The 11521-nt window shown below is 35.2% G+C and overlaps 1 protein-coding gene across 1 annotated transcript; it reads right to left on the reverse strand.

The window, feature by feature from the left end:
- Positions 1-109: 109 nt before the first annotated feature.
- Positions 110-10806, reverse strand: EIF3K (eukaryotic translation initiation factor 3K). The gene is made up of 9 exons (XM_006838027.4): positions 10715-10806; positions 10424-10571; positions 7873-7929; positions 7639-7689; positions 7473-7535; positions 2544-2594; positions 2375-2441; positions 2080-2162; positions 110-570 (listed from the first exon to the last, which is right to left on the reverse strand). Exons 2-9 carry the CDS (start codon positions 10541-10543, stop codon positions 367-369), a joined length of 696 nt encoding a protein of 231 aa, XP_006838090.1. The 5' UTR covers positions 10544-10571; positions 10715-10806; the 3' UTR covers positions 110-366.
- Between the last annotated feature and the right edge of the window lie 715 nt (positions 10807-11521).

Below are 11521 nucleotides of genomic sequence, written 5' to 3' on the forward strand. Positions count from 1 at the left end.
CCTAATTTGTATCGTTTTACATCACAACTTTGCGGAACGGATACTAGAAAGCTGAGAAAACCAGAGCGACAAAGACAAAAATTAAGTATGCTTCGAAGAGCAGCAAAAAGGTAGAAACAAGCTATTGCTGGTTTCAATACAAGTGAAAAACCCCACACTTCTGCCCCGAAATCAGGAACGATTCGTTCATCAAGTACATTTCACATGGCAAGAAAAGCCAGAAAGAAGCTCGTCCTTGTTCTAAAAGGAGTGAAAAAAAAAAAACAGCACTACTGCCACAAAATCATAAAAAGTTCATCAAACCAAGAAATTCTGACAATGACGCTACAAAATAGAAAGATGAAGAGTCGAAGTAATGGTAGACAATCAGGAGAGAATGGGGAAGATGCGCGTGACATGTTCAAGGGGGATGGTATCAGCTGCATTCTTCTTGAGGTCGGGGTGGTTGAACTCGTTGCGGGGGAGGACAATGAGCTGACCCCTGCCATGCCCCTTCTCCAACACCCACCCAGAGTGTGTGACCTGGTGCTCCAAAAATTTGTCAAGAGATAGTCCTTCAATGTTGATGGCCTGTTAACACCGTTGAACAAATCTCAGTCACATATAGTGTTTGCAAAATTGAACGGTTAACTGGACATGGGCCGACAGCAGTTTAACCGGCCGATTCAGCCGCTCTAACCGAACAAGTCCCGGATGGTCAAAAAAGTGTTGAAAAAAATAAAAAAGATTAAAAAATAAATTTGCTAAAATATGAAAAGCATATAAAAAATGATTAAAACAAAATACATTCAAATGAAATTGAAAATTAATGAAAAATACATATTTTTTAAAAAATCGATTTGTGTTTAGAGGTATTTTTAAAATTTTTTAAAAAATATGAGAAAATATAAAAGTGAGTATTAATGATCAAAACAATTTTTAATCTTTACCATAATGTAAATAATATTAAAAAATACATTACATATCAAATTCTCTATTTTTTGAAATTTATACACTTTTTTTTTTTTTTAAATACTGGTCACCAAAACCGCCCAAAACCAGAACCAATCAGTGGCTAGTTCTGATTTAACCGGATGAGTGGCGATTAGATCGCCTGGTTTTGCGAATACTGGTCACATGCAAAACCAGTTCACATACACCTTTCTCAAATCGGATGGATGGAAGATTCTCTCTTGAAATTAATGGAAGGATAGAGATGCCTCTCTCTCACGATCTCTCATATCAAATATGATTGAGGCCTGATGTGATCTTTATCTCCCTCTCTGAGAGAGAGGAAATGGGAGACAAGAGAGGGTGGGAGAAATCGCAGCAATAAAAGATTAAACATAGAGAAAAACCGTGATAGTTTCTCATAAAAATATAAAAAAATATATAATGAGACCATTTATCTTTAGTACAAGGTGGTTACAATTAATCTTGACCATTCGATGTGAAATTAGATGGCTACATATATTGCATTAACCAAGCTTAGAGTTCAAAAGAAATTCTCTCGAACTTTATGACACATCCAAACTATCAGATTTCACGTCGGATGATTATAAGTAATAATGACCTCCTTGTAAAAACGTAAATGGTCTCATTGTATACAATCCCTTCTGATAATGCTAATTGTGACCTCCATGTATAAAACGTAAATGGTCTCATTGTATACAATCCCTTCTGATAATGCTAATTGTGACCACCTTGTATAAAACATAAATGGTCTCATTGTATACAATCCCTACTGATAATCCAACTAATTATTGTGTATTATACACCATAGCATAGTGGTGTATGATTTTAAATGGTTGTACATGGCATACTTTCACCAAAAGAAAGAGTATACAAAGAGACCATTTACTTTTAATAGAAGATCGCAATCACTTTTGTTTGTTATATTTCAGATTGGATGGTTATAAACGTGTCATTTTGACTAGATTCCAAGTAAAATAAAATAAAATAAAATTTTCAAACTGTGACACACTTTAAGCCATCTAATTTGACATCTAATGGCCAGTAGCAATTGTGACCGCCTCGTAACAAATATAAATGGTATTATAATATACAATCCCTTCTCTAAAAGGGATTGAGTCTATTTACCTCTGCAAGTACAGGCCTGGGAACCTTCTGATAAGTGAGAGATAGAGCATGAATGGCGTATTCCTGAATTGCTTGCTCGAACCCTGAATAAACATAAATATTTAAATAACTTTGAATAAGATCAGTGATTGGAATGCTCAATGGAAAACTAGTCAATGCTTGCTGGTTGCGTCAAAAGAGCATAACAAATCTGACAAAGAATCTTTACAAAGATCAAACAAAATAATCTCCATGCAAATAAAAATAAAACTCTACTTATAAGTTTAATAACACTGGATCAATGCGATGCACATACCAGGCACTACTTCAACTATGCTGCGGTTCTTTGCAGCCTCATCCCAAAATTGGCGGAACCTTGCAGTCTGCAAAGCATGTTTGGGTTATATTCCTTCAGAAATAGAGACAAAAAGAAATATCAAAAGCAGAATAAAAAAGAAATAAGTGTAACAGAGAGAAACATGTACCTCCAAGTAGTGGGAAAGTACAATAAGAGTCTTAAATTGCTCCTCCATTTGCTGAAATATAAAAGGAAAAAACGAACAGTTTGATAGAGAGAGGCGCATGAAAACATGAATAATATAAGGAGTACTGAGTCCCACGGAGCACTCATGAGTCATGATATGGATATGTTACGTACTCCACATTGCCAATACGAACCTAGTCGCTCAATTATTATTTTTTACTAAGTTCTTTCCTTCTTTTGAATTTATTTTGTGAATAAATACATAGCATCACGCAAATATTGGACAAAGGACACCCAATTCTCACCCAACCTTCCTCTCTCTCTCTCGATATATAATATATAATATACATACATATATATATATATATATATATATATATATATATATATAGGAAAAAGTTTATATAGAGCCGAGGCTCTAAACAATCACATTCGAGCCTACCTCAAAAATTTCAATAGACGAGATCGTTTTGATGCCCAAAAATCCTCAAATTGATCATCTCGACATCAAGATGCATAAACATGAGAAAAAAATTGATTTTAAGATATGGAAATAATGTATTTTCTAATACATTTTTTGACCATCAATTTTCAAAATTTTCAAGTTTTCACATATCTATCGATCTACACAATTTTTGAAGCTTTAAGCTTTATAAATAAAGATAAAAATATATTTTAAGGTTATCACAAAGATTTCCAGTGTTAAAACCATATTTCTCGACACTATTTAAAGGTAGGCTCTATGCAAACCACACCCATATATATATATATATATATATATATATCTTGCTAGCCTAAGAAAAGTGAGGACTTTAAACTTTCCTTTAACCTATACCATGCCCAGGTAAAGGAGTTGGGTTGTGTTAGGCAGGCAATCAACATAAAACTTTGCCAAATCTTATCATGAATCCTGAACCTACAATATTTGCTTATGCTAGGGCATTTTCCAGAAGCAATGCGCTATACCGAAACCCAGGTACAATGAGAACTGAGCAAGAGTTAGCTGGGGCGCTCCCCAAAAGCAACGCACCACAGTGCCGTCGGGTTGTGGTGAAAAATAGACAAGGGTTCCCACTGCATTCTAGACAAGAGTGGGTTAAGCAGCTAGTCCAAGAGAATAGGATTTGTCTAGCCACATAGAATATATGAATATTTACAAGTAAGAGTATAGAGTTAGTGGATACAATGAGATAAAGGAGTGTAAACATAGCCTATCTCCAGGAAACTAAATGGAAAGGAGAAAAAGCTAAAGCAATAGATGAGTATAAACTTTGGTATACAGGAAAGGATAATAATAGAAATAGCGTAGGCATAATAGTAGACAAAGATTTAAAAGATAAAGTAGTTAATGTCAACAGAATAAGTGACAAACTCTTATTAATTAAACTTGTATTAGGGGCAGAGATAATTAACGTAAGTAGTATTTATGCACCACAAGTAGGATTAAAGGATAGAATTACAAGACAATTTTGGGAGGACAAGGATGGAATTGTCCAGGACATAACAAATGAAGAAAGGACCTTTTCAGGAGGGGACTTGAATGGTCATGTAAGGAAGGATGGTAGAGGATATGAAAGGGTACATATGAGGGATATGGATTTGGTGAAAGAAATGAGATGGAGAGGCTATTCCAGATTTTGCTATGGCCTACAACCTAGCAATAGCAAACACTTACATTAAAAAGCGAGATGAACATTTAATAACTTATAAAAGTAAATCACACAAAAGCCAAATAGACGTCTTCCTATTTAAGGTAGATCAACCATCATGTAAAGATTGGAAGGTTATCCCAGCAGAGAGTTTGAGTACCAAACATGGGCTCATGGTTATAGACGTCTGCATAAAGACATGGAAGAGAAGGGGTGAAATTAATAGGTGTCAAAGAACTAGATGATGGACTTTTAAAAAATGAGAAAATAAGTTTATTTAAAGATAAATTACTTAAAGAAGAAAAATAGAACTCTAAACATGATGTCAATGTTATATGGAATGAGATGCTTGACTGTATTAAGAAAGTGGTAAAAGAAGTTTTAGGCGGATCTAGAGGGAAAAAAATTCCGATAAGGAAACTTGATGGTGGAGTGATGAGGTTCATATGGCATTAACAAAAAACGATCATGTTATAAAACTTGGCAATGTAATAAAAATCACCAAAACTTAGAAGAATATAAAAATTTTAAGAAAAACGCTAAACAAATAGTAAAGCTAAATTTAAGACGTACGATAATCTATACAGTAAATTGGGAACAAGAAAATGTGAAAAAGATGACAAATTAGAAAAAATGAAAGAGAAAAAGTATAGGGATTTAGACTATATTAAATGCATTAAGAGTGAGGATCAAAAGGTTTTGGAGATGAATGAAGGGGTCAATGAAAGGTGGAGAGCTTACTTTCAAAAATTATTAAATAACAAACACAATGTGAAATAGCGGTAGAAGGAACCTCTCAGGGTGAAGGTCATAGATACATTCGTATGATTAGGATATCGGAAGTGAAAGGCGTTTTGAAAATGACGAAAATAGAAAAGGCTTTAGGACCAAATGGTATCCCGATAGAGGTTTGGAAGTGTATGGGGGAGATTGGCATTGACTGGTTGTCCATGTTGTTCAACAAGGTTTCAGAACAAAGAAAATGCCAGACAAATGGAGAAAAAGTATTGTGGTACTAATTTACAAGAACAAATGAGACATACAGAATTGTGCAAACTATCGAGGGATCAAACTTAAAGCCATACTGTGAAGCTCTGGGGCAACGAATAAGGCATGAAACGAGTGTATCAGAAAACCAATCCGGGTTTATGTCAAGAAGGTCAACAATCGAGGATATTTTTCTACTTGAGCAACTAATTGAGGAGCTTAAGGCGAAGGGAAAAGACCTCAAAGTGGTCTTTATTGATCTAGAGAAAACTTATGATAGAGTACCTCGAGATTTGATTTGGTGGATGTTGGAAAATAAAGGAGTCTTCAGACGCTACATCGTCTTAGTGAAAGATATGTACAATGGAGCACAAACTAGTGTACGAACAACTAGTAGAGAGACGAGTGAGTTTTCAATGACAATAAGCTGACATCAGGGGCCAACATTGTGCCCATACCTCTTTGCCTTATTTATGGACGACTTAATTAGGCACCTACCAGATGAGGTATCGTGGTGCATATTGCTTGCAGATAACATAGTTTTTGATCAATGAGATCCGAAACGGTGTCAACAAAAAGTTAGAACTTTGGAAGGATGCTCTAGAATTTATAGGTTATAAATTAGCCGGACTAAGACAAAGTATATAGAATGCAAGTTTAGTAATAATAGGAGTAGAGAGGAGGAAGTAGTTAAGATTGACAGCTAGAAAATACCAAAAAAAACGCACTTTTGATATCTTGGGTCGATAATCCAGAAAAATAGAGAGAATGAGGAAGATGTCACACAGAATTAGAGGTGCGCAAAGTGGAGATATGCAACCGGAATTTTATGTGATTGCCGCATACCAATGAAGTTGTAGAGCAAATTCTATAGAACAGTTGTGAGACCGACTTTGCTCTATGGGGTGGAATATTAGGCGGTCGAAAAACAATATACCCATAGAATGAGTGTAGCGAAGATGAAGATGTTGAGATAGATGAGTGGCAGGACAAGAAGGAATAGAATTCGAAATGAATACATTCGGGAAAATTTAGGTGTGGCACTGATAGGCGATAAATGAGAGAGAGAAGACTTGGGTGGCTGGCCATGTGTGGCGCAAACCTAGCACCTGTTAGTTCAAGTGGAATATGGATGGCTAAAACAAGGAAAAGGATAGACCAAAAAGAACATGGTTGAAAGTAGTGAGAAAAAATATGGACACTTATGACCTCACTAAGGGTATGACCCTTAATAAAGCAGAATAGCATATCAAGATTCGTGTTGCCGACCCCAAGTAGGTAAATACATCAGAAATCCCACTTGACCCCCAACAAGTCAAACCCCCTCCTTTCAAACCAATAACTCTTGAGTGCCCTGCCAACCAATTTTTTTCTTCTTAATTTGATTAAAATATGGACCCAACTAATCACTGTTAGACCACTCCAACCTTGAGAACCCAAAATCTAGCTGCTCTTCCTCATGCTAGAGTTTCTATGAAATTATAAAGGAAGGAAGAGAAGAGAATGGGTTCCCTCAAGAGCATATTATTATTCTTGTTCCCCAATGTGTTCCTTAAAGAAAACAAGGGAATATACCACTGATGAATAATATAAACAAACAGAAGCAATAAAGGGTAAAGATCAGTGGAGTTCATGGACTTCATTAGGCAACATAAAATGACCCGCTCTTTACCAAATAAAATTCACTAGTAGAGTCCAAAAGAAATTGACAAACAGATAAATTACTGGGTTTGTAAGAAGTGCAGCAAAAGTGTTCTTATTATATTTTCAGCAAATGCATTTAACATTTAACGATCATATAGAGTACAATGGAATATCTGCAGGCTAAACAAATAATGCAAAGTATCACCTCTAAATTTTCTTTTCCAAGTTTTATCTTTCCAACAAAGGATCCATTTCAGTCCTTGCTAAGAATTGAAGGGAAATCATGTAAATGTCACTCCCTTTTCATGATAAGTACAAAATTATACATGCACTAGTGGTGTGATGTACAAATATATACACCAGGGGGACATCCACCGACCAATTCCCAATTAAACAGCCAGACAAGGATCATCAGGAATCAAAGGTGGATGTCACCATGGTCTTGCATATAACAGACACCACAGGTAATGTGATGCTCCTCCAAAATATAATAAGCACAACATTAACAAATTGGAAGTAAATAACGAATCATTGAATGCAAAACAACTGAATATATCACTCGAACACCCCACTATTAAGACAATCCCATGATTAAAAATAGACATATTCATTAAACGTGAATAAAAAGATGGGAGATGAAGAAACTCTACCACTCTTTCTGGGATTAAGAAAAGACAGAGGCTGAAATCTGGAGCTGGCATAGCCATGAGAGCCTGCATGCAAAAGAAATGAAAATATGAGCGAAATTACATTATTTAACAAGAAACGAAGTTTGCATTTTCTTTCATGTCTTCATCTGACAAAAACTAATGGTACCTTGACCAAAATCCGTGCAACAATTTGGATATTCATGCGCCCAGGCTCAAACTGCAGAAATAAAAAGCAAAGTCAGGGGAAGAAACAACATATTTTTCTTTTTAAAAAAAAAAAAAAGAATCCAAATTCAGGTCTCTATAGTTTGAGATATAAAAGAATAGAATAAGACAAATCTACATGATTCCTTCACCCACTAGAACACTCGAAGAGGGAGAGGGAGAGAGGTTCTTAGACCTGATAGAGTCGGAGAAGGCAAAGATTTGCATCCAAGTTGTATGTCTGAGAAGAAACCTGTATCATGAAGATGGTGAGGACAGAAAAACAGAGGCGGTGGGGGGGATAAGACCAGAAAGTTGCAGATTAAAGGACAAGAACACCATAAAATGCACCCCTCGTAAGATTTCAAACAATAGAGCCACAAGGAGGTTAACAGAGTAAGCATTTGCATTCAGTATTTGGAAGTATTTATTATACTTCACAATGGAAATAATTTCAACCAAAAATTAAAGGAGAAAATTTTAAATGCGCTTGTGTATATCAGTAAAGATATGGATGTGGTACTTCTTTGTTAATAGAATTTCTCTTTTTTATGAATAACAGATGCATGTGCTAAGTAATATAAGAGTGTGTATTAATGAGGCCATGAAATACATGATTTACTCAGTTACATGAAAGACCTGTTTTTCTCACAAAATAAAAACCAATGCACCTCTTGAATATATGTTTGGCCAACTGGTATTTGACTTGCGTGGAATCAAGAATCAGATATAATTTTCAGGATAGCTTCGCACCATCGAAAAATAGATGCATGCACTCCAAATCAAATTGGGTATGGCCATAATCTAACATTGAGAGAACTCAAGGCCTTGTGAGCTTTTTATCCCATTGATAAGACATCTTGTTTGCACAAGAGAGATGAAGGTTCGAGCCTCAAAGTTTGTCCCAAGATCCAAATATACCTATTATCTTTTTAGCGATAAAAATAAGAAGCGACAAGTGAGAGTCTTTACTAACTAAAACGAAAAAGTACTGTACATAACATATCCTTATCCATCATAAAATCTGAATTTAAATTCATCAAATAAGGAAAAATCTATTCTGAATTCCCAAGTCTTTCTAAAATTAACAAAATCATGAGAAAGAAATGAGAATCTTCACTAACTAATACGAACATGGCTGGCCATATGTGCTCATACTTATCAATCATAAGGTTCTATACATAGTGCAAATTGAAAATGCATCATTCTTCACTCCATCTCAATTTGGTCATATGTTTCCATCTCAGTAACGAGAGGATGTTCAATATACATGTCCCATCTCCAGATCATCCAACTAATAGGCTGAAACCACATCAGAGAAAAGTCATAAACTACAATTTTCAACAAGAAGATGCCCAAAATGCCATGACTTAGTAGTGACATCTCCCCTTATTTTCCTTTCTCCTCAGCTTAATAATAACAAACATGAAACCTCATAAACAATAGTGAAATCTGCCCTTTTCCCATTTTTTGGTTGATGAATATCAGAGAAAACCAACATATATCTAAAAATTCTCAAAAATAATCAGTCTCAAATAAAGGCAAGTGCCACCAAAATCTCACTCTGATTAGGAAGCTCAACTGCACCACATCTAATCCCCCATGCCACGGAAAAACCGAAATCACTAAATGCCTAAAAAATGTGGCACGTATTTTGCTCCAAACAAGAACTCACTGGGTGGTAGACAAGCTCCAATTATCTACTACAATCCACTTTCTGGCTATGGAAAACCCTACTTGCTATGATCCCAAACGAAGAACCAAATTCATAAGAAAAAACATCCACAGCAAGCAGACAGCGTTCTCAACGCATGTGTCCCCAGTTACTAAAGTTTCAGTTACCCTTTATTAAAAGTGGACTGTAGAAAGAGAAACTTACAAGCTTAGATCAGCCTTCAATGTTAAAAACTTAATCCACTTTGGAGTCCATTGCCACTACCCCCAATCCCCAACCCACAAAAACAATGATAAGACTACCAAATGTTTCTCCAAGCATTTCCTGAACTCTTGAGGAACTATGGTTGCCTTCATTGCCGAAAACAAAAATTACAATTTAAATTCAAATACGCTGCTGCCAAATACTACATATAACTAGTGCAACTTGATTGGAAGTCAGAGACCGTGTTTATAAAGGATATTGGATGCGTAATAAAACCAGTGTCTTAACATACTTGTAATTCCATATCTGAGAACCATAATTTTTCCATAGTCAATAACAAACAAGAAAACAATTCTTTGACCACAATAATCAAAATGTGCTCTAGCAGAGCACCACGGAATTAAATCTTAAATAATCAGGTTACTAATATTAAGAAAGACTATTGAAGTAACCAATAGTTGAAAGACTGAATTCTGGCAGAATTTGACGCTTGTAAACATAATAACCTCCAAGATTTTCTATAATCCAGGAAAAAGAAAAAGCCATTACCAATGTGAATTACAACATCAATAACCATGCATCAAAAATTTCCAAAAAATGCGTCCATATCAATGCAAAAAACCTAAGGAACATACTGGAAAAATGCTGGTTCTTCATTTAAACAAATTTCAATTATTTTAGTTGAAGAACAAGGAAGTAGTTACAGCTAATCCCGTTACAGATGCACAAACTACTCTGGAACTAGATTAACAAGAAATCTCTTCATTTGTTAGGGAAAAATGTTTTAAAATAAAATCTTCATGGTAAATAACAAAGATATCAAAATGAAAAATTTCATTAAAAATGTGACATGAGAGAATTCTCCTACCTGTTCATGAATATAGGCCTCAAGGTCAGGAAGTATATCTGGATTATAAGGATTCACAGCAATGAGCTGCTCAACTGTGTAAGGCACCTGTTGCCTCGGCGTCTCTCTTTCTCTCCCCATGGATAGCTCACTGCCTTGTCCCTAAAACCTAGAATCAAACACAGGGAAAACCCAATATCAACTCATCGATCAAAGAAATCGAAAAATACGTCATAAATCAATTCACAGCTCATAAACCATGGACTTTGAAACAGTTTATCAATGAAAGCAGAAATTGAAGAGGTAACGAACCAGAAGAATCCTAGATTCAAGCAAGATACCCTAAACCCTAGTTTTTTAACCCGGAGTTTCGAAATGGTTTCCAGGGCACACGTATCTCTCACAAAGCTTTGATTCTTAGTTTTGGTTAAGTATTGTACACTGTAATCCTAGAGTGGGATAGGATCATCACTGTCCAATCAAGGAATTCGACGGTGATGGAGATAGAAGGGCATGATTCGCATAGTGGCTGCACTCTCTCTCCATAATCACTCGACCATTTAATGGATGGTGGTCACCCTCAGGGCTACTCATACCATGTGATCCGGTAGAATGTCTTGCGATGTTTTATTGTTTATTTTAGTTAGATAATGTAGATTTTATATGTTTTTTATCAAAAATTAAAATGTCTTTCAAGACAATGTAAAAAATTGTATGTCTTTTAAGATAGTCTCAAATGAGCTTGTCATGCACCCCACCTCCAAAAACTCCAAAATCATGGATTTTAGGGTTTGTTAATCTCAATCACAATAATGATCATGGATTGCACTAAAATCCATGTGATGGATTTTGGATCCAAAATTTTGGGGTATGTTAGTCTCAATCATGATAATGATCATGAATTTGGATTTTTTTTTAAGTGAGGTTTTATTTTGTTTTTATAAAGCCTATGGCCTATAAAAACTTCATTATTTTGACATTTACCTATATTTTCTATTAAATTTAAAAAATCTCATCAAAATACACACGTTCATGAGTTTGAATGGTGAAAAACAAAATAAAATGTTAAATAGTTTGAGTGTTATTTATAGCTTCATTTTATTTTATTTTGACAAATAT

This window comes from Amborella trichopoda, chromosome 13 (assembly GCF_054954075.1).
Source record: "Amborella trichopoda isolate Santa Cruz 75 chromosome 13, AtrichopodaSantaCruz75HAP2 v2.0, whole genome shotgun sequence".
Classification (NCBI taxonomy): Eukaryota; Viridiplantae; Streptophyta; class Magnoliopsida; order Amborellales; family Amborellaceae; genus Amborella; species Amborella trichopoda.